Source organism: Ovis canadensis, chromosome 2 (assembly GCF_042477335.2).
Source record: "Ovis canadensis isolate MfBH-ARS-UI-01 breed Bighorn chromosome 2, ARS-UI_OviCan_v2, whole genome shotgun sequence".
In the NCBI taxonomy this organism is placed as follows: domain Eukaryota; kingdom Metazoa; phylum Chordata; class Mammalia; order Artiodactyla; family Bovidae; genus Ovis; species Ovis canadensis.
Genome location: NC_091246.1, coordinates 204,863,434 through 204,887,800, shown reverse-complemented (window position 1 = coordinate 204,887,800; position 24,367 = coordinate 204,863,434). Strand labels below are relative to the sequence as shown.

The 24,367-nt window shown below is 40.9% G+C and overlaps 1 protein-coding gene across 3 annotated transcripts in view; it reads left to right on the top strand.

Moving 5' to 3' along the window:
• ANKRD44 (ankyrin repeat domain 44) overlaps nucleotides 1–24,367 on the top strand; it is a 315,568-nt gene that overhangs the window by 109,565 nt on the left and 181,636 nt on the right. For all 3 annotated transcript variants that reach the window (XM_069577913.1, XM_069577911.1, XM_069577912.1), the window contains exon 2: nucleotides 14,969–15,052. In XM_069577913.1, coding sequence (XP_069434014.1) covers nucleotides 14,969–15,052 — 84 coding nt within the window. The remainder of the gene's footprint in view (nucleotides 1–14,968; nucleotides 15,053–24,367) is intronic.

Genomic DNA, 24,367 nt, shown 5'->3' with positions numbered 1-24,367 from the left:
TGAGATTGTTGCTATTTATCTCAGCAATCTTGATTCCAGCTTATAATTCATCCAGCCTGCATTTCTTGTGATGTACTCTGCATAGAAGTTAAATGAGCAGGGTGACAATATACAGCCTTGATGAACTGCTTTTCCAATTTTGAACCAATCAGTTGTTCCATGTCTGAATCTCACTGTTGCTTCTTGACCTCCATATAGGTTTCTCAGGAGACAGGTAAGGTGGTCTGGTATTCCCATCTCTGAGAATTTTCCACAGTTTGCTGTGATCCACACAGTCAAAGGCTTTAGTGTAGTCTGTGAAGCAGAAGTAGTTGTTTTTCTAGAATTCCCTTGCTTTTTCTATGATCGAACAAATGTTGGTAATTTGATCTTTGGATTCTCTGCCTTTTCTAAATCCAGCTTGTACGTCTGGAAGTTCTTGGTTCACGTACTTTTGAAGCCTAGCTTGGAGATTTTGAGCGTATCCATACTAGCATGTGAAATAAGAACAATTATATGGTAGTGTATACATTCTTTAGCACTGCCATTCTTTGCTATTGGAATGAAAACTGACCTTTTCCAGTCCTGTGGCTACTGCTGAGTTTTCCAAATTTGCTGACAAACTGAGTGCAACACTTTAACAGCATCATCTTTTAGAATTTGAAATATCTCAACTGTAATTCCATCACCTCCACTAGCTTTGTTCATAGTGATGCTTCCTAAGGCCCACTTGACTTCACACTCTAGGATGTCTCTCCTATGGCATGAGAGCGATCCTACCGTTGTGGTTATCCAGGTCCTTAAGACATTATTTGTATAGTTCTTTTGTGTATTCTTGCCACTTCTTAATTTCTTCTGCTTCTGTTATGTCCATGCTGTTTCTTTCCTTTATTGTGCCCATCTTTGCATGAAATGTTCCGTTGGTATCTCCAACTTTCTTGAAGAGATCTGTGGTCTTTCCCATTCCACTGTTTTCCTCTATTTCTTTGCAAGGTTCACTTAAGAAGGCTTTCTTACCTCTCCTTGCTATTCTCTGGAACTCTGCATTCCCTTTCTCCTTTGCCTTTCACTTTTCTTCTTTTCTGAGCTATTTGTAAGGCCTCCTCAGATAACCACTTTGCCTTCTTGCATTTCTTTTTCCTGGGGCTGGGTTTAGTCCCTGCCTCCTTTACCATGTTAAGAACCACCATTCATAGTTCTCAGGCACTCTAGTGGGTCCTCGGAGAATGCTTTCGGCTCTGGTAGCACTTTTCTGTGAAATGCACTGGCTAGGATAGATACTCAGAGAAGGCAATGGCACCCCACTGCAGTACTCTTGCCTGGAAAATCCCATGGGTGGAGGAGCCTGGTAGGCTGCAGTCCATGGGGTCGCTAAGAGTCGGACACGACTGAGCGACTTCACTTTCACTGTTCACTTTCATGCATTGGAGAAGGAAATGGCAACCCACTCCAGTGTTCTTGCCTGGAGAATCCCAGGGCCGGGGGAGCCTGGTGTCTATGGAGTTGCACAGAGTCGGACACGACTGAAGCGACTTAGCAGCAGCATAAGCAGCAGCAGCAGGATAAATACTGAGAGGCTGTTGGTTGTGGCACCAACCAGTAACAACCTGAATGCCCAGCCATGAGAATAATGGAATATATTGTGTTCTGTCCCTATTGTGGAGTGCTATATAGCTATGAAAAGAAATGAGTTAATTCTATAGCTGGTGACTTGGGGGATGTCCTCATTGTATTATTGTTCTTGTAAATACGAAGATACGGGAACAGTAAAAATCCTACCTTTGAGATAACTCTGTTGCCTCCTATATCTGTATCTATATTTTGATATATCAGCAAGGACTTGGGGAAAGATGTGGAAGGATACACATTAGATTGTTACTGCTGTCTTTGTGTTGCTGCAACAAGAGAGCTACTAACATCAAATATCAGCAAATATAAGACAAAGAACAAATGCACAGAGATGTTTATGTGTTAGAAAGTCCCTTTCTTGTAATACTTCTATTTTTTACCCTTTGCATGATTGAAAAAAAAAGAATTTTATTCTTTGACTAAATTTTAGAACTAGGAAATAAAGGCAGCCTTATACTTGAGACTTTTTCATTTTTGTTTTTTTGAGCTTATGATATAAAGATAACTTCTTTTTTCACTAAAATTACAAATGTAGCACCAAAACCGAAAGCATGATGCTCTGGTTTCTGTGGTGGAGAGGGGAGAGAAGTAGCACGTTGTTCAGATGCAGGATGCTAACAGACTTAAGAGCCCTAGGAACTTCCTGTCCCAGAGCTGAAGAGAACAGAGTAGGCAACTGGACATGCTTGCACAAGTGGAAAGGTAAAGAAAGCTAATGCTACAGAATTTCTGCCACTCCTCTGCAGATGACCAGGGCAACTCCGCTCTAGAGCCCTGCATTTCACCTGGGAAGTTGATGAGAGTCTTTCTGATTGGAGACCGCCATGCTGGAGCTGGCTAGCTCTTGTTGCATTAAAGGTGGAGATAGTTTTTAGGAACTAATAGGTAAACGAGCTGAGGGACACCAACCCCAGGCCCTATTGGCCAGCCTGTTGTGGTCTCCTAACTTAACTTCTCTGGTCTTTTCTTCCAATTTATCATACAAATCCATTTCCAGAGTGATTGTTTGAAAGCACAACTCTTAGATAATTCCCCTGCTCAAAAACATATATGACTCCCCAGCTGTAAAGAAGAGTCCAGATCTCTAGACCTGGTATGCAGAGCCTCCTTGCATAGGAGCCCAGTGCACTTCAGTCTACCTCGTCTCCCAGGCTCCAGCTGTGTAAACCTGTTCCCCGTCCATGTTTAGTCTTCCGCTCATGTTCTTCTGAGGTAGGAGCACTCCCTCCCCTTTTCATCCATCTCTGCCTGTTTAAATCCTTTCCAACCTGTATTTCAAAGGCCACATCTTTCAGGAAGCCAAATGCGACCTCTCCCCCTTCTTCATATACTTCTCCTATGGTATCTACCTTACATTCAAGTTGTATTCTTCCCTTTCCACCTTGGTAATTTCATCAAGGAAGAAACTGGCGTATCTCAGTGTCAGGATTTGTTACCCTTGGTACATTTCTTAACGTTTAATCATTCTTTGTTGAATTGAATGTAATTATTATCTGAAATGTACCAGATTAATTTTTTTTCAGATTAATTTTTTTAAAAATTTCATTCATTTCTTGTTGGTGGGGTGCTGTGCAGAGAAACAAAGGAAATATGAAGAGAGTTAGTATCCCAACAAGGAAATACGATATGATTCTTCATTTGTGCAAAAGTTCCCATTTTATATTATCTAATGTTTTCCAGTCTCTTGGACTCTTTTCTTCCTGCTATCTTATCATTTCCCTTTGATATCTGTCACAGAATGCCCTTGCTATGACATCGGATGGGGAAAGTGGAAAGATGCTTCCTGGAAGACTACCCTGACAGGGTCCCTATTTGATTTGCATTCCTTGTAACCTTCCTGGTTTCGTGGGCAGCAGGGGACCCTCCAGGCATCTCGGGCAGAGACTAGTGGAGGTCCAGGTCAATGCTCTGCCCTAGATTTGAACAGCCACGGCCAGGAAGGTGACTCCATTTTGCGCGTCTCCATAATCTCCCATCTGGCTCCATGTGGAGAAGTAGTGAGAGTTTCACTGCTGTCTTCCTTTCCAAGGAATTCTGTGTAATTCAAAGAAAAAGAACTACAAAAAGGAAGGAGAGATTTAAAAGGAAATTCCCGTGGACTTTGGAAAGACTTAACTGGGCAAAAGGTGACTTTTGAGAGAATTCAGGTTCTAACAAATTAGACAAACCCGATTTGGAATTTGCCTGAGCCATGAATAACTTTAGGTTATTGAGTTGAATAATTTTATGTGATTGAGTTAATTCATTATATCTCATAATGTGGTCATTCTACCCTCCTCCAAATATAACAAGAAATTGCCACCTTCCTGCTGAATGCCTTTTATTTCTCCACATTGATTTTGTTTTTAAAGGATGATTGAATTGGTTTATTTAGCTTCCAATTGCTAATAATTCTCAAGTTATAATTACTCTAGATCACAAGAGAATATTACTGTAATTTATGTTCTGTCATATTTTTTCTTTAATAATACTATTTTATCACTGCCCTTATTATGATAAGGAATGTATATATCAGATATTAGTAAAATAGTTGTGCTTGTTCAATGCATCCTAAAACTGAGAACCACTTTCTGTATCTGAACAAAGAAATTACACTGAATACACTTTCTACCCTAGAAAATAATCTTCTGGCCATATATATGTTTTTCCTCCACAAAGATCACTGAAATAGCTTTCATTTCAGTGATTAACATTTTAAAAGCACTGGTTGTATTTAAAACCATATAAATTCAATATGCTATAAGATATAGTTATACAAAGAATGTTAACAAAACTAAGATAGGAAATAAAACCTCTATAGAAATTTCTCAAAACAGGAAACTGTTGTAGAAGTATATTGTTATTCTTTCTGTTTCACCAAAATTACATTGGTTTAAATATGCTGCATACGCTAACCTCTTGGATCTATTGTGCTCTTACTTAAAATAACTTTCTTTAAATGTTAACTCCTGAACACTGTTTAATTAACTTAGCTAAAGTTGAGATTTGATCTCAAGCCATTTCAAACTAGACAGAGTGAAGAAAGATGTGGGTAATTGGCAGCAGATCCCAATACAAATATGGCATTTGGCAAAGTATGTCTGTGTTGTTTTGCTTTGCTTTTCTCTTTATGGTTGTGGCCTATTTTTGAAATGCTATGATTTAAATTCAGTGCTCAAGTGACAAGTCTGACAAAACAGAACTTATTTCCATGGAGGTTCTGTTGGGGTGGAGATGGAAGTGTTCCAGGAACTAAAGGGAGTAACCTCGATTTCACCTGGAAGCAGGAGTGTGTTGGGGGCAAGAGATTTGGGCTATATATAAAGAAGAGAGGAAAATTGCCAAGATGCGGAGCCAAATTTGCATCCAGGAATAGAGCAACATCAAAGAAGTAAAAACAGAATCTGTCGTTTCCACTGTTTCCCTGTAAGCTGTAACTGGGGAGCCCAAGATACATGGAGATGGGAAAGCTCTCTCCTGGGATGCCTGGATTGCCGTGATAGTGTTCTAACTGGGTTCTCTTAACTCCTTCTTCTCCTTGAACGCCCACCCACAATGTGGCCAGATTAACTGCAAAGACTGTGCCGTTTTCTTGCTCAAGACCTTCAGTTCCTGTTTGCTCAGAAGATTAGGTTAAAACTCCTTCTGCTGGCATTGTGCTCCCTCAACTCTGTTGCTTTTTCTAACCTCATTGTCTACAGTTCTCCAGCATGAAAGATGTACTCTCCACAGTCTTCACAGTCTCATTCAAAATCTAGCTTACACCTCCCTTCTCATTCTTTCTCAGAATTCAGGTTTGAGATTGTTCCTATTTGTTTTCTAACTTTTGGCAAGATTGTTTCATTGTTAGTCATTGTGTTGGGAGTACTGTATCTAGAAATATATACACATATATAGTCATTATATGGTGTATATACACACACATATAGAGAAATGCTATGATATTTTCCCTTAGTGAGTTGTAAAGTTGTAATATTTCTCCATAGAAAGTTCATTGAAATTGAGGCTGAATCACTGGTTCTTATATCATCGGACTTTGTTTTCACTACCAGACATGAAACCATTTAGCTCAGATTGGGACCGGAACCCTCATGGCTAGGACTCGAACCCAGCCAAAACCCTGCTAATGGGTGGGAGGATTATTCCAACTATTTTTGGGAAAGTGAAAGTGAAGTTGCTCGGTCATGTCCGACTCTTTGTGACCCTATGGACTGTAGCCTACCACGCTCCTCTGTCCATGGGATTTTCCAGGCAAGAGTACTGGGGTGGGTTGCCATTTCCTTCTCCAGGGGATCTTCCCGACCTAGGGATTGAACCCGGGTCTCCCGCATTGTAGGCAGATGCTTTACCATCTGAGCCTCCAGGGAAGTCTTATATATAATATATTTATTTTATATTTATTGTATTAATATGACATGTGAGAGAGAAAGTACTGAACTGAGAGAATCTGGAAAACTAAATTCTAGTCTCAACTTTGCCACTAACAGGCAAATCACTTGACCCCCCTTCACAGCTCCAAACAGGGAATTAATCTCCTTTATGACCATTAGGAAAATATAAAGGAAAGTGAAACCATGTTTGTTTATAATAACCTTAAACAGTAAAGGTTCATGTCCCATCCAGAAGACATAAATATGGGGCACAGCTGGATGAGTCAAGAGAGATGTATTATTCAGGTGAGTCACTGTTATTTTGGTTTTATAGATTAGACCTCTGAGTACAGTGAGTCTGTGCAGCAGTTTTGAGGTTGCCCAGGATAACAAAGGCCAAATCAGACTCAGTGTGGTTCTTTCTCCCTTTCCTATAAATAAATACTTTTTCCCCCAGTATGAAGGGTCCCTCTGCTTTGCTGGTGGTCTTAAGTGGATTATAATCCTAACTTGACTTATTTGCTCTGTAATTTTTAAGGAAATCTCCCTGAATCCCATGCACTTGTCTGTGAAAGTTTTTGAGCTTATTACCTCAAAAATCAAGACTAATCACTATTTTTTATTGAGCATTGGCCTTGTACAGGAGATATGGCATATGTTATGTCATTTCTTAAACGTATCTTATAAAATGGCTCAGTTGAGTTCAGTCGCTCAGTCACGTCCGACTCTTTACGACCCATGGGCTGTAGCTCACCAGGCTTCCGTTGTCCATCACCAACTCCCAGAGCTTGCTCAAACTCATGTCCATCCAGTCGGTGATGCCATGCAACCATCTCATCCTTCGTCAACCTCTTCTCCTCCTGCCTTCAGTCTTTCCCAGCATCAGGGTCTTTTCCACTGTTGGTTCTTCACATCAGGTGGCCAAAGGATTGTAGCTTCAACTTCAGCATCAGTCCTTCCAATGAATATTCAGGACTGATTTCCTTTAGGATGGACTGGTTGGCTCTCCTTGCAGTCCAAGAGACTCTCAAGAGTCTTCTCCAACACCATAGTTCAAAAACATCAGTTCTTTGGCGCTCAGCTTTCTTTATGGTTCAACTCTTAACACCAATACATGACTACTGGAAAAACCATAGCTTTGACTAGATGGACCTTTGTTGACAAAGTAATGTCTCTGCTTTTTAATATGCGTCTAGGTTGGTCATAGCTTTTCTTCCAAGGAGTAAGCATCTTTTAATTTCATGGCTGCAGTCACCATCTGCAGTGATCTTGGAGCCCAAGAAAATAAAGTGTGTCACTCTTTCCATTGTTTCCCCATTTATTTGCCATGAAGTGATGGGACCAGATGCCATGATCTTAGTTTTTTAAATGTTGAGTTTTAAGCCAGCTTTTTCCCTGTCCTTGTTTACTTTTATCAAGAGGCTCTTTAGTTGTTCTTCACTTTCTGCCATAAGGGTGATGTCATCTGCGTATCTGAGGTTATTGATATTTCTTGCAGCAATCTTGATTCCAGCTTGTATTTCATCCAGCCCAGTGTTTCTCATGATGTACTCTGCATATAAGTTAAATAAGCAGGGTGACAATATACAGCCTTGACGTACTCCTTTACCTGTTTGGAACCAGTCTGTTGTTCCATGTCCAGTTCTAACTGTTGCTTCTGGACCTGCATACAGATTTCTCAGGAGGCAGGTAAGGTGGTCTGGTATTCCCATCTCTTTAAGAATTTTCCACAGTTTGTTGTGATCCACACAGTTGAAGGCTTTGGTGTAGTCCACAAAGCAGAAATGGATGTTTTTCTGGAACTCTGTCGCTTTTTCTACGATCCAACGGATGTTGGCAATTTGATCTCTTGTTCCTCTACCTTTTCTAAATCCAGCTTGAACATCTGGAAGTTCTCGGTTCGTGTACTATTGGAGCCTTGCTTGTGGTTTCCTCATCTATAAAACAGAGTCATCATCATCACATGACCCTGTATTATAGATGAGGAAACCATGGCTAAGATTTAGCTCAAAGTCTCTCTGATACCATAAATGAGTCTCCCTCCTGTGGCAGAAGAGAGAGAGATCTCAGGTCTGTAAAAATCAACATTGCTTCCAGATTTCAAGCTTACGGTTACCGTTGTTTCATCATTTCCTTTTACCTGACCTTTTGTAAGTATCTAGTAGCAAAGCTGACATGCTTGGGTTTCATTTTTCCTCCAGCCAGCGCTCCTCTGGTGAAGGTGCTAATAAGCACTCTTAAAGAGCAGAGAGATCTCTCTTTAAGGAGGATCTCAAGAAAGGAAGGTGAGGCAAAGGAAATGAATGTTCCAGAAACTGAATAACTGGTCCTTGAATAATTCTATCATAGTCAATGCCTACGTGTCATAATCATTTTGGAAAAGGATGGATAAATTAATTTTTCCATTTTCTGATTAACTGTAGTTCTTCTTTCACAAGTGTAAAGCTAATAAATCTCTACAATAGAGTATTACTGATACTTTGGGTTTTATGCTTTTTTCTGTTTTTAATAAAAAATTGGAAATATTATAGACACTTTGTGGCAAAGTTTGTAGGAGACATTTTCAGTCATGTAGTCTTGCATTAAAAATGTTTATGAGGACTCAGTGTATTTTGTACAGTTCTTAAGGGAAACAGATTTTGCTTTTACGATCATCATTGTCTTTCTGTGATGGAGTGAACTTCTCCCCAAATAAGGAGTGATCTATATTCAAGAATCACTCAATGGCACTCTGTCAGCAGATCACGCAGCAGGCAGGACCCACATGAATAGAGCTAACAAGTTCTGTCCATTAAATCTAGTGACTCGAGCAAATTTTTATTATCCTTTTGTAAAAATGCAAGCACTGCCTCACACAAAAACCAGTTGTTACCTAATGAAGTGTTTCAGCATGTTCATATAAGTTGATGGTTTCACATGGTCAGATTATTGCTATATCAGCTATTAGCTACTAATAACACGCTCCCATCCTGCTTTAATGACATACTGTACTCAGAATACTTAAGTGTGGACAGATGTTTAGGAATATCATTTTTCCCTCTTGGCTGTTGATTGATTCCCAAAACTCACTCTTGATTAGAATGCAAGATGTTTTCATTTAGACTTGGAATCTTTACTTATTCAGCCTAATCAGAAAAAGACAAACAGCACGCCAACAACTTGGAATGTAATGCTGAGCATCTTCTTGGACTTCCTACCATGGGCTATATTTTCAGATGCTCAGCGACAGCCTCTATCACTCTGCTTATCTTCCAAAGCCAACATATTAGAAAAGAATATGCAGCTCTGACAAAGCGAAATGCACTATACAGTGGTTTTAGCTAAAATCAAACTGTTAGTTTCAATAGAAGATTTTGGAGAGTGCTAACCGATGGGGATCTGTCATTGCAAGACAGGACGGAGTGGATCCTTTAAGTCAACTGTGCTTTCCTCATAGTTGAACTTTATTCCTAAGCCAGTGGCATATCTGATACCACTAGCAGCACTTTTAAAAAGTGCAGTTGAGGAAATAATTGGATTTTGTACGTGAAGAAAATAATTCTTTAACACCTGGGTTTTAAATAGCTTTCTTCTTCCTAAAAACCTGGACCCTCAGGGATCAATAGGAAAGTTAAAAAAATTTTTGTTTTGGGGTGTAATGCAGATTGTATTTACTTTTTTCTAAGAATTCTCCCAGAAGCTTGAATCCTTTCATGTCTTGAATAAAACGGATCCTCCAGCTACCTTAATCACACAACTTGAATATTTACTCTTACCTCCCAGGTAACAAATTACCTTCTTGCTCCCCCTAGTGGAACTGTTACTCTACTTCACAGTTTGAGAATACTGTTAGTACGTTATTTGATTTAGCGTCTTATATTTGGGAATTGGATATTTTCCTCATTTGTTCTCAAAGACAGAATAAAATAGAAAAATACTGTAGTGGGTGGTCTGATAGGGATGTGGGTAGTGAAAGTGAAAGTGGCTTTTTGCTGATAAATGTTTAGTTCTAATGTCAGCAATGGCCACATTGCTCATAATGGTTGCCAAATTCAAGGGGCTTCTGCTCTGCTCTTCTGTCTTAGAGGGGTCAAATGTCATCAGGCTGGCAGACAGTCACCTCTAGAAGGCAGCTGTTCACACTTCTGGCAAGTGTGAACAGCCCTACCAGTTCACTCTTCTACCAGTAGAGTGCTGGTAGTTGGTGGTATTGAAAGACAAGGAAAGGTACCATCTGAATATTGACCCCCACTTGTGCCATTGGTTAAGCAAACCCAGGAAGTATCCTTCTGAATCTACATGAGGGACTGTGCCAGTATCCACAGCACATGGAAATCGTTTCCAATCTACAGCTGCTAAACATGCTAAAACAATTCTGGTAACTGAAGCTGCAAATCTCTCTTTAAGAATTTAAATTTCTTTAGGGATTGATAACCAGTGGTTTCATGACATCAGAATCTTTCTCTTTTTCCTGCCACTATTTGTTTTTCACAGCTCTGACCCTTGTTAAAAATGTATTTATTCAAATTTGCACACAAAGCACTTGTATTTTGTATATGCTAGCATTGAAATGGGTGAAAATTCTAAAAAAAATTCTTGTTCATGCCAAGGCTTGGGACTCTGTTCTTTTGCATGGAAGGCCCTATCAAGGTCAAGGCAAAAGATACAGTGATTTCCAAATAAATAGTCAACAGAGTATAAGTACTTGGTATTTATGAACAAGAGTACTGTAATTAGAATAGTCACTCTTTTTTAAAGTCATGTAATAGAGACAGAATTTAGACGTATCTTTTCCCAAATATTTATTCTCAAGGCAAGTGTTTGCCTCAGTTCAGTTCAGTTCAGTCGCTCATTCGTGTCCAACTCTTTGCGACCCCCTGAATTGCAGCACGCCAGGCCTCCCTGTCCATCACCAACTCCCGGAGTTTACTCAAACTCATGTCCATTGAGTCCGTGATGTTGTCCAGCCATCTCATCCTCTGTCATCTCCTCCTCCTGCCCCCAATCCCTCCCAACATCAGGGTCTTTTCCAATGAGTCAACTCTTCACATGAGGTGGCCAAAGTATTGGAGTTTCAGCCTCAACATCAGTCCTTCCAATGAACACCCAAGACTGATCTCCTTTAGAATGGACTGGTTGGATCTCCTTGCAGTCCAAGGGACTCTCAAGAGTCTTCTCCAACACCACAGTTCAAAAGCATCAATTCTTCGGCCCTCAGCCTTCTTCACAGTCCAACTCTCACATCCCTACATGACCACTGGAAAAACCGTAGCCTTGACTAGACAGACCTTTGTTGGCAAAGTAATGTCTCTGCTTTTTAATATGCTAGGGAAACATAAAACAGTAGGATCCAATTAAAATTCCAACAAAAGGGAATGTCAAAGTGTTATATGGGTGTGTTTTATTCGGAAGTGTAGAGAAAAAAAGAAATGCCTGTACTGCTTTTTGTGTGTTTTTTTTTTAGAGAAGTACCACTAGCTCAAGAGTTATAGAAATTTAGTTCAAGAAGTTCATCCGTGCAAACACATGGCAAAGCATGTGTGTGAAGATCTGATTTGGAATTTCATAGTGCCTGGATTCACAGTTGTGAAAACAATGATGTCACGGTGGCCACACAGCCCAGCTGGGGCAGAAATGTCCAGTTAGCAAGACTTTGGAGAACTGGCACTTTTCTGTTCCACAGGGAGTGGGAGGGATTTGTGTGTCCATCAGCATGTATCTCTGTGCATACAGACGTGAATGTAGATGCAGATGAGTACATACATGGGCAAAATGTAGCCATGTATATGTGGGTTTATTCATGTATACATGTGACTGAGAGAGTTACAATTGTCAGCTTCTTCCCAATGGATACTAGGAATTCTGAGCATTGACAATACTCCCCAAAGCAGCTTTCAGCAGATTGAGACTGGGAGGCATTGAGGAAGTATGCAGACTATTTTCTGCTGGGAATTCTCTGCATTGATGATAACCTTCCAGTGGGTCTCAGGGACTGGGCCTGGAAGTGTTTGGAAAGCTCCACACGCCACTCCCTGCTGAGGGCTGTGCTGGCATCCTTGTCTGGCAGCTTTGCAGGGTGGCTCTCCTTGGGTACATTCCAGCCATAGCTTGGAACCCTTGCCTTTCTTGAGTGGTGTGAGGACTGAATATCTGCGTGCATTCTTTCACTCAAGAGTGAAGAGAAGCTTTGCTTATCTAGCTGGGTTTCCTTAAAGTGACTAACCAGTGGTGCATTAAACTGGGGTGGATTTGTTTCTCAGAATCTTAACTTCTCAACTGTTGACTGATCACTGTTGACTCAATACTAAAATCTCATCTGCCTCTGCTTGTCATCCCTCGGTTATTGGGGTTTGGTATTTGCTTTCTCTTAAGGTTCAAAAGGGCAGAAAAATATGCACAAGCATTTGGCAATAGGCACAGCAGATAGAGAATTATGAAGTAGATATGCCAGAGTCAGATATTTTTGAAATTCTGACTTTATATGACTGTCTGTTTTACTTGAAATATGGTCCTTGCCATGAGGCAGGGTGTCTGGAGACGTGGCAGGTAGTCAGCAAGTGTAGGGAAGCAACTTATTATCTTGGGCAGAGTGCCAGCTCACACCAACTGGTCAAACGTGCATTCTTTTCAAGACTTCTTTCCTGCTACTTAATTGTTAGTAATTTGAGGAACTATCTTTGAATCAGATACCTTGGCAAGAAGATAGGATTAAGAGAATATTTGGGACCAAAAAGAGATATACATCTGTCTACTTGCTGGAAACTTTGATGGCTGAGGGAAAACTGTGGACAAATTCCTGACAGGTGGTAATACTTATCTGCAATTTAATATATTTTTTTTGCCACGCACTGCATCATGAGATATCTTAGTTTTCCGACCAGGGATTGAACCTGTGTCTCCTGTATTGGGAGCACAGAGTCTTAACCTTTGGGCCACCAGGGAAGTCCCTAACATTTTTAAAAATAAAATGTTTCCTTAAATCTTACCATGTTCTACTGACAATACTTATATTAGTCCCCTCAAATAACAAGGAACATTATTAAAATGTGTAAAAAAGGCAACAGGAAGTTAAAAAATAGAAAAGAAAGTTTGTAGGGAAAGTCAGGACTTGGAATTTAATATAGATTACAGAGAGGTTGAGGCAGATAATTCTAACCGTGTCACTTTAGGTCAGTGCTCACAGTTCCCAATAACTAAGTGTATGATTATTAGAAGTCTGGGTTCTCTGACCCCAGCCCAGAATCCCCAGGGAAAGGGTCTGGGAATATTGTTTTAGTAAGCATCTTAGGTGATACTTATGATCAGACAAGTCTGGGAAACTGCCACCATCCAATTGCCTGCTAGGGCTAAAGTATTTCCAAAACTTATAAGTAAATATATGTGCGTTGTGTGTGCATGTGTATTATTACCAAGGTTTTAAACTTTGGAAAAAAAATTGTCAAATACTCCATATTGACATCATAAACATTTCTTAGTGAAAACATCTGTTATTTGGATAGGGTTGTATGGCTTCCCATGTGGTGCTAGTGGTAAAGAACCCACCTGCCAATGCAGGAGACGTAAGAGACCTAGATTCCTTCCCTGCATCAGGAAGGATCCCCTGGAGGAGGGTATGGCTACCCACTCCAGTATTCTTCCCTGGAGAATCCCATGGACAGAGGAGCCTGGTGGGCTACAGTCTATGGAGTCCCAAAGAGTCAGACACGACTGAAGTGAATTAGCACGCAGCATGTGGGGTTATAGAAGGTTTTCCTATATACTATCTCAGTTGTTCCTAAAACCAACCCTCTGATGGGTTGGACAACAAAGATCATGTTTGGCCCCAGATTACGCACAGGAAATGGGCTCAACATGTAACTGGCAAGCGGCAGAACTGGCTTTGAACCGGATCCTTCACCAGGTGGGGAGCCCAACACCAACCCCAGAGCCCACCCCTTTTGCTCTTTTCTCCCACACCCTGGTCACCAGGTTGATGGCAGCATTTCTAACATATCAGGTTCTTTGCATATCTACACCTTTGTACACTCTGATTCCCTGGCCACCATATCCTTCCTCCTCTTTGCAAACTCAAAGGCATTCATGAAGGTGCCTTCCATGAAGCTTTTCTGGACACTTTTCTCACCCTACCACCCAAGCAGAGCCAGTTTTTCTTTCAGCTGGCTTTCCATCAAGTTTATAAATCCTTCTACCACATGTTGGGCTTGTTTAATCTGGGTGAGTTCAATGATGCATGTTCAGTAAGGCCTCTTTCTTCCTCCCCACCCCACCGTTATACCACTTACTTTGAATAGATGGGAAAGTGAAGTGAAGTGAAGTCACTCAGTCGTGTCCAACTCTTTGTGATCCCATGGACTGTAGTCCACCAGGCTCCTCTGTCCATGGGATTTTCTGGGCAAGAATACTGGAGTGGGTTGCCATTTCCTTCTCCAGGAGATCTTCCTGACTCAGGGATTGAACCCGGGTCTCTTGCATTGTAGACAGACACTTTAAGTAATCACCTCTAAAACACTCAGTGCTCATTGGCTAAGCTATGGGAAGTGTTAGGGGAATGGTTTAAAGGCTTTTCCAAACTTTGACAAAAAACAAGTGTTCAGGAGGCCAGAAACATGGCCACTGACATCCTCTAGGAACAGAATCGTTTAAAAGGTCCAAGGAGCATTGTCTAATGAGAAGCTGGGGAATGGCAGGGGACCCTATGCACAAAAACACAGATTTGGTAGTTTGCTTGATAGGTAATTTAAGGACCATCCAAGGACATTTTCAACTAGTGGTGATTTTCGTGTTACACTCATAGGCCCAGATTAGATGTGACTGTCTGTCATGGCTTTCAAATCATATTATAGTTATTTCTTGATGCAAATAACTCCCCTGCTGGACTTCGAGCAAGGGTGGACCCAGGCCATGTTCATCTTTGTCTGCCAATTGATAATTGTTGAATAAACTTTTGGGGAATAGATCTTCTAGCCATCTGCATCTGAGTGCAGTCCAGGTATTTAATTACAGTTCTAATTCCAGTTCTCCTGTGTTTACAGCCACCACTGGTCCAAGCAATCTTCAGCGGTGATCCAGAGGAGATACGGATGCTCATCCACAAAACAGAAGATGTGAATGCTCTGGTAGGAGATGCTCTGGCTTTGCCTCCCCAGACCCTCTTCACCTTTTCTGTGCCATGGACCTTTTCGGTATCTGGTGAAAGCCCTGGCCCACTTCTCAGAATTCTGTTTTGAAATGCTCTAAATAAAATATATAGGATTCAAATGGAAATCAATTATTTTGAAATATAGTTATTGAATCAAAATTTTCATATAATAATATATGTGTTTATCAACACATTTAAATGGTAAGATACAGTAGGAGATCTAATAATGGCCATAATTTAAAAATAATGGTGAGCCTGATCAATATTTTGTGTTATCTGCCACCACTGTAACGTGGCATGAATGTGCCTGTGATTTCTGCCAACACTAAGGTTTGCTGCCTGCATTCATAATGTGAAGAAATGGGAAGTTTCAGTTAGAAGTCAGTGAAAATAGAGATAGAAACTTTGTTCTAGAGAACCCATGCCTTACAAACAGGAGTTGACAAACTATGGTTTGTCACCTGTTTTTGTACAAGCTACTGGCTAGGAATGGTTTAATTTTTTAAATGGCTGAAAAAAGAATGAAAAAAAAAAAAGAATATTTTGTGACTTAGGAAAATTGTATGAAATTCAAATTTTGATATCTACAAATTAAGTTTGTTTGGAACACGGGAAGGACAGCTTTCCTACTGCAGGAGCAGAGTTGAGCAGCTGTGACAGAGACAGTATGTGGCCTACCCCAGATATTTATTCTCCGGCCCTCTGGAGGGAAAATTTGCTGCCCTCTGCACTAGAGGGTCCATGAACCCGGAATGAATGGATGAACTTGGCATCCTGTGTGTACCCTGAAGTCGTACGTAATGTGTGCATGCACTTGTGGACATTTTGTTTAATGAAAGGGTCAAGGCATTTCATCAAACTCTTAAAAGGGTTCATGATCCCCTAAAGATTAAGAACCACTGAATCTGGAAGTTCTTGACATAAACCTGCACTGAGGAAAGGTGAAAAGAGTTAGTCAATAATTTATCCTTTTAATAGTTTCCTAGACCTAGATTGAACAAGCAATTATGTATAGTACATGCTACTAATTCTCTTAATATAATGCAATTACCTACATGCTCCAGTCTGTCAGGGAGAGGAGTTCTCTTTGAAGTCCCAAGTGTTCAGGAGAAACAACAGACTCAGACACATCTACGGTACAAGAAGAGCTTTGCCACTGGGAAATGCATTCTGTCTGAGGTTGCATCTCTGTCCGCTCCGCCACATGTTTTATTCAGAAGGCGAGTCATCACTGCCACCCATTGTTTAGTGGCAATGTAGGTTGCTGTGGCTTTTTGAAAAAGCTCTTGGCAGTTTCTCCCCAACTGGCACTGACAACAGCAGAGCAATGTGGTGTGACATTTTAGCCAGGTAAGCACAGATGTGGTCAGGGCCAGACTACTTGAGAAGGCAACTGGGCATTTGTCTAGGGCCCATGGGGCCCTAATACTTCTGAGAGGAGGCGAGGCAAGCAAGCTGATCATCTGTGTTCTGACACCACCAGAATTCATCCAGCCTGTTCTGTGTTGTGAGCCCCACCCAGGCCAGCCCAAGGCAAGGTTACTATCTTCCCTGATAATCATCAACAAGCAGGACTTTTGCAGTCCTGTGTACCAAGAAAGAGTGTACTGTCCTCTGAAAGCCTTTAATTGTTCCTTAGGAAAGTGACAAACAGCTGCTAGCTGGTAAAGATTAGGGGAGGTTAACTGCTATAACACACAGATGGCTCAAACATAAGAGATGTTTAGTTCTCTTATGAGCAGATTAGAGCGGTGGTTCTTTTCTACATAGAGTCCCAGGTATCAGCATGTAGCTTCTAAGGTCATTCAAGGGGTGTGTCAACAGTCCAACAAGAAGGGAAAAAAAGAATGTGGAGGCAAAGCCTGGGAAGATTTTATGGGACAGCTTGGCTGTGGCATAATCACTTCTACTCACATCCCACTGCCCAGAACTCATCCCATGCCACAGCTAACTACAGAAGAGGTTGGGAAGTTAGTGTAACTGTGTCCCCAAAGTGTCAGAGAACAGTGACTTTGGTGAACAAGTTGCTGTCTTGGCTATACCAATTTCTGGTTTTAGGTAATTCAAGTTGATACCCCTTAGTCGTCTGTGTAGTGTGTTGTTAATTTGACAGTTAATTACTGAGTCTGGATCCTATGTAAGGTGCTGGGGATACAGCAGTTGAAAAGATAGCTCTTTCCCTCGTGAGCTTACAGTGTGGCAGAGAAGGCAACAAGTGAGAAATCATACCATGTCGTATTTCTGAAATGGAAAAGCTGGGACACTGTTTAGGGGCCTGTGTGAATCATGAGGGACTAAGGAAGTGAGGTATACACTGAGGCTGCTGCGGGAAGTGCTTTGTCGTTGCTGTTGGATGTGTGGCAGCGGTTGGATGTGACAGCAGAGAAGGGTGGGATAAGGAGAGAGGAAGGAATGAGTGTGAGTGGCTAAATGAGTGGACAGCAAGCCTAAGAGGAGCCTGAGTTCTTAGGTTGGTCGTGTGGCTCCTCTGGGTCCACAGACCCTTTCCTCCACTCGTACCTCTTACAGCCTCCCTCTTCACATCCCCCTTTCCCTTCCTCAGGTGAGTATAAGGATCATTTGCTCCTCTACTCTGTTATCAAGTATGTTGCTGACACTGAGCTGTCCTCTTCAGTGGTTTTCCTTGGTCGGCATTCCTTCGGGATCAGTCACAGTGACTGCTGGCGGTGGATTAGACAGTTTAGGGGAAGTGATCGTTAACAAAGGGCATAGGGAGATGGAAGATAAATCTGGATTAGAAATCTAAGCCCAAAGATTGATTTTAGGATAGAAGAGTGGCTGCTCCCAGACAGTTCAGTGTCAAGGAGGGGAGGTAAATCAGGGAAGCACCTCTTGCTAGCGAGAAGAGTTTTTGTCTTCCCTTCTCATCCTTTGCTTTTCTCTCTTTATCCCTATTTAGTCACTTAATTTTTCTTTTCTGCTCTAGGCTCTGACTTTTTTGCTTTCTTTTTTCTTCTTCATCTTTCTGTACCTTTTGATGGGTTGCCTGTTCTTTGGTATAAATACGCTTTGATTAACTGATCCAGATAGAAGAAGAGTCTCATTCAGCTTTGCCTCTTTGTGTTTTTTCCAGACTTTATTTCCCAGTACCAATATGCATCAACCAAATGGAATTACTCAGCCTACTGGTATTTATTCTTTCCTCACTTGTCCACTGTTTTGATCCCACCTGTCCTTTCAGGCCTTCTATTGATCCTTCCTCTGTTAAGTTGGCCTAATTTTCAACTTCCTTTCTGCTGCTTTCTCTTCCACCTCCCAAATCCCTTAGCTCTTTGTACCTCACTGATCACTTTACTTGAGTTATTTATGTCTGTGTTTTACTTTTGAGAAACTATGTGTTTGATGACATGACTGCTATGTCACTCATTCTCATTTGCTCAGTGGCCCAGTCCAGTCCTCGCAACACATGTTGAGTGAATGACTAAACCTCTTTTATTACTTATGTTGAGCCAATTTGTGGTTGCCTATTTTAATTTTTTAAAACTTACTATTTTTTACTTTTGGCTGTGCTGGGTCTTCATTGCTGCAGGGCTACTCACTGATTTCGGTGTGCAAGTTTCTCATTGCAGCAGCTTCTCTTGTTGCATAGCATGGGCTCTAGGGCACAGGCTCAATAGCTGTGGCTCACAGGCTTAGTTGTCTCATGGCATGTGGTATCTTCTTGAATCATGGGTCAAACCCATGTCTCTTGCATTGGAAGGCTAATTCTTTACCACTGAGCCACCAGGGAAGCCTGTCTATTTTTCATCAAGGACAGTGGTGGCCAGATAGTTCTGGGCAAGTAGCCAGATTGTTCTGGCTTAGTTAGTTGCCCTCCGTTCTCAGTTTTAAGATTAAAAATTCTCTTCCTAAGATTGAAAATTCATAGATGGATTTGAGGAGCCATGGAACAATCAGGAAGGGTCATCTGAATCTCTTTGTGGTTTCCCTGGTTGCTGGCATGCCAGAGCCTGGAAATGTGGGAAGATAGTTATATGTTCTGAGAGATCCATTAAAGTTGACCCATATGTGGCTGATAATAGAAAGATTTAGAAGCTTCTCTCCAACTAGTTAAATTGAGGTAGAGCATCTGAAGTCTAAATGAAAGTAGAGATTCTGAAAACCAAAATTTGAACTCAATAAAGGCATTTTTGGGATTATGCTATGACAACATGACATCAGCAGACCATTTACTGCATACCACACTGAAATAACGACAGAGACAAACTGGGGCTTGTCAATGGCAAATGGTAAAGACAGGGAGGGAACCATGCCCAGTGAGGAATGGTGATGTTTTAGACTTGGGAAAGATGAGAGAAATATCTGAAATAGTCCAAGCACTGTCAAATTAAACTGGAGCTCTTCTTACATGTCACATCATTGTAAGCTGCAAAAAATAAGATTTCAGGCCAAAATAAAAGAAAGAACTTCATAGAGCTGTCTAATGACATAATGAGTTGACTTAACAAATAATAAACTCTTTGAAAGACCATTGGACTAGAGGTTCTAGAGGTGACCAGTAGTAGTAACATACATGGCCCCACTTTCCTGTTTTGTGTCCTTGGCCAGTATTGCTAATGGTTCATGACCTTTTTTCCCCTCTCAGTCTTAAAGACTCGCATTTCTTCTCGGGACAGCACTGTTAAATTTAAATTGGCCTGTAAAGTAAAATCTTCTTTCCATGCCTGGACTCGGCGATGTTTACAGCCTCTTAAAACTGTGAAAGACTACAATTCTAAGATTTGTAAGTCCCACATGATAGCAAATCCCTGGAGTTTATTTCTTTTTAAAACTAGCAGTAACAGATATGAATATACACACATATAAAATCTTTGTCATACTAAGTAAAATTTGCAAATAGTTCCTTAGTATCAACTAATTGCCAGTGTGTATTCAATTTTACTTTGTTATAATAGTTTTTAAAATGCCCTTTTACAGTTGGGTTGTCCCTGGGTTGATTATTTTAATGCATCTATTTTATACAAAAAATAAATGATTTTGCCAAGCAATTAATGTTTATCATTTGCCATAATAGGGGATCTGGCCTAGGTGTTGGGTTGGCCAAAAAGTTCATTTAGGTTTTTCTGTAAGATCTTACAAAACCCTGAGCAAACGTTTTGGCCAACCCAGTATATTGGTGCATTTTGTTTACTGTCTTCACTTCCAGGGTAGGAAGGGATGACGAGTGCATCTATTAGAATAAATCTTGAGATGAAAGCTAACATTATGTTGGCAAAGTACTTGTAGTGAAAAAAAGGGGAGGAAGCATTAAAGCTGTGAATCTTGACTATGGGCATTAATTCAGGGGATGGTGACCTGCCAATCTCAAGATCCAAGTGATAAAAAGAAACTGTATCAATATTATATGATGAGAGGATTTTTTTCAATAAATGAGACAAATTGTCAATAATAAATTTATAATTTGTTCTCATGTGTGTGTTACCATATCTACAAAAAATACCATACATAGTTACAAAAACATTTTTCTTATGATTAGAACTTTCAAGATAGACTTTCTTAGCAACTTTCAAATGTGCAATACACTATTTTTAACTAAGGTTACTATGCTGTACATTACATCCCCATGACCTATTTACTTTATAACTGGACATTTGCACTGTTTCTTTTAAAAATAGAATAGTATTTTGAATCCATCCAGAAGGATGTAATCTGACTCTACCTAAAGAATTTTGAGTGATAAATTTAACAGCCTTTTTAAACTTCTCTCAGCTTCTATCATGTCATGAGAACATGGCAAATACAAACTATATAACACAGGTTTTAAGCTTCTAGACTTTTGTGTATTTTCCTTCACCTACAGATATCTTGATTTTTTTCTCTTTTTTAAATAAGGAATGTTATATGGGGATAAAGACATGAGTTGTTTTGTTAGCTTTAGAGACCCTCTAAATTAGACCTAAATCAGGAACTGCTGGGAGTAAGGAGGCTACAGGCAAGGGTCAGGGGACAGCCCCTAGAGCACAGACCCATAAATACAGAGGCGTACTGTCACTGTGGGTGATGACCCGCTCAGCTCTCGCTGAATGTTTCTGCACAAGAATACAGGCTCGGTGTGGCCCAGACTTAAGTTTTTAAGAGAAAATACAGGAAATCTCTAAATTGTTCAATGCTTATTCCAAAAAAATGATCCAACATCTTTCAGGCCAAAGAAAACACATCTGTGGGCCAAATCCAGCTTGCAGGCCACCGTTTTGTTAACTGTGGATCAGCAAATATTTGGAAGTTAAGGTTTCTCTGGCCACCTGATCTGGAAATCCAAAGCATAGTCCTGAAGCAGATGACCCAGGGTTCTGGGGAGAGCAGTGACCCAAGTTCTGCAAGTGTGAACAGCCCTTCTGGCTCCCTCGCTGGTGGGTAGACTGCAGGCCCCTTCACAGCTCTGGGACGGGTGTTTTTGTCCTGAGGGTAGGTGCTCACCTCTCAGCATATGCCTGGCAGTACTGTCACATTCCCCGCTCCTTGTTGGACCACTGCCCAGGATGTGGGGCTGTGGTTTGGAAGCCATGACCTATGTCCTGTAGAGAATGATTCATGAACTCCAGAGGGCTCTGAGCAGGCTGCAGTGATGTGCCTTCCCAGCCCTTTATGATGTGTGAAGGCAGGTCTGGTTAGCATCATTCTTAATTGTCCTCTGGGGGATGCTCAGTGCGTCCTTCTCCTCCTGCCCTCATTCTTTCCCAGCGTCTGGGTCTTTTGTAATGATTCGGCTCTTCACATCATGTGGCCAAAGGATTGGAGCTTCAACTTCACCATCAGTCCTTCCAATGAATATTCAGGGTTGATTTCCTTTAGGATTGACTGATTTGGTCTCCTTGCAGTCCAAGAGACTCTCAAGAGTCTTCTCCAGCACCACAGTTCAAAAGCATCAATTCTTCAGCGCTCAGCCCTGTTTACGGTCCAACTGTAACATCTGTACATGACTACTGGAAAAACCATAGCTTTGACTATATGAACTCTGTCAGCAAAGTAATGTCTCTGCTTTTTAATATGCTGTCTAGGTTTGTCATAGCTTTCCTTCCAAGGAGCAAGCATCTTTTAAATACATGGCTGCAGTCACTGTCCAAGGTGATTTTGGAGCCCAAGAAAATAAAATCTCCCACTGCTTCCACTTTTACCCCATCTGTTTTCCATGAAGTGATTGAATTGGATGCCATAATCTTAGTTTTCTTCATGTTGAGTTTTAAGCCAGCTTTTTCACTCTTCTCTTTCACTTTCATCAAGAGGCTCTTTAGTTCCTCTTCGCTTTCTGCCATAAAGGTGGTGTCATCTGCATATCTGAGGCTATTCATTTTTCTCCCAGCAGTCTTGATTCCAGCTTGTGCTTCTTCCAGCCCAGCATTTCACATGATGTACTCTGCATATAAGTTAAATAAGCAGGGTAACAATATACAGCCTTGATGTACTCCTTTCCTGATTTGGAACCAGTCCGTTGCTCCATGTTTGGTTCTAACTGTTGTTTCTTGACCTGCATACAGGTTTCTCAGGAGGCAGGTAAGACAGGTAGATGTTTTTCTGGAATTCCCTTGCTTTCTATATGATCCAACAAGTGTTGGCAATTTGATCTTTGGTTCCTCTGCCTTTTCTAAAACCAGCTTGTACATCGGGAAGTTCTCAGTTCATGTACTGTTGAAGCCTGGCTTGGAGGATTTTGAGCATATCCTTAATAGCATGTGAAATGAACACACTTATTTGTACATCCTTTGGCACTGTCTTGCTTTGGGATTGGAATGAGAACTGACGTTTTCCAGCCCTGTGGCCACTGCTGAGTTTTCCTGGCCTACTGAGCACAGTACTTTAATAGCATCATCTTTTAGGATATGAACTAGATCAGCTGGAATTCCATTGCCTCCACTAGCTTTGTTCATAGTGATGCTTCCTAAGGGCCACTTGACTTTGCACTCTAAGATGTCTGGCTCTAGATGAGTGATCACACCATCATGGTTATCTGGGTCATTAAGATGTTTATTGTGTAGTACTTCTAGATGGCAATACCATATAATTTCATGTCTTTTAAGTTATATTTATGAACATTTCATATCATAAGATACAGAAAAATAATTTTTGTAGTTTCAATTAGAATAAAAAGTGAAAGTTTCAAGGTACTTTTGGGCTTCTTTATTTTCTAATTTCTTTTATAATGAGAATATAGTTATAATCATAAAAAATTTAAAGCTTTGTTGAAAAGAGATAACTCATTTAAAATGAATTGAGCAGAGGGAACCATATATTCAGATTATTCTTAAAAGATATGCTTAAATTAAAAGGGTATAACATATATTTTAGATGAATTCACTGTACCAGCTCTTATTTTTACCAAGGATATATTCCTTTTGGTTTCAAATGTTAACTAGCGATATAATTATGATAGCCAGAGGACTTTCCAATTGTAGTTTTATAGACATAATATTATGTAACTGATTTTAAAAGAAGAAATGTAAAGAGCTTAAATGTATATTATATTATTAGGATGGAAGCCTGGGAGATGGATGGGATTTTTCCCCAGGAGGTTGCATAGGTGGTTCTAATCAAGTCAGTTGCCAACTTCCTGCCTGAACGGTTGTTCATGGCAGTCAGTCTAGGGCAGTTGTGGATTTGTTGCTGTGTACTTTCTGAAGTCATCCTGAGTGTAGTACAGTATACCTTCTGCTTTAGCCCGCTTCCTAAACTCCTTCCTGGCTTTCCTACCTCCCATATGCACCTAATCAGAATTTTTGGTATAACACCTTCACAGCAAACTGTTTTGTATGTTCCTGCTTGATATACTTTATTTATTGGTGAAGTGAAGTGAAAATCACTCAGTCATGTCTGACTCTTTGTGATCCCATGGACCGTATCCTGCCAGGCTCCTCTGTTCATGGAATTCTCCAGGCAAGAATACTGGAGTAGGTAGCCGTTCCCTTCTCCAGGGGATCTTCCCAACCCGGAGATCAAACCCAGGTCACTTGCATTGCAGGCAGATTCTTTACCATCTCCATAATCCATATCAAGGGGCTTCCCCAGTGGCTCAGTGGTAAAAAATCTGCCTGCAATGCAGGAGACACCAGTTTGATCCCTGGTTTGGGAAGATCCCCCTGGAGAAGGAAATGGCAACCCACTCCACTATTCTTGCTTGGGAAATCCCATGGACAGAGAAGCCTGGTGGGGCTACAGTCCATGGGATTGCAAAGAGTTGGACATGACTGAGCAACTAAGCGTAACAATGATGAATCCCTATCAGCCACACTAAAATGCAACTATGGTTAGGGAAAAGAGTACTGGGTTCAGGTCCGAG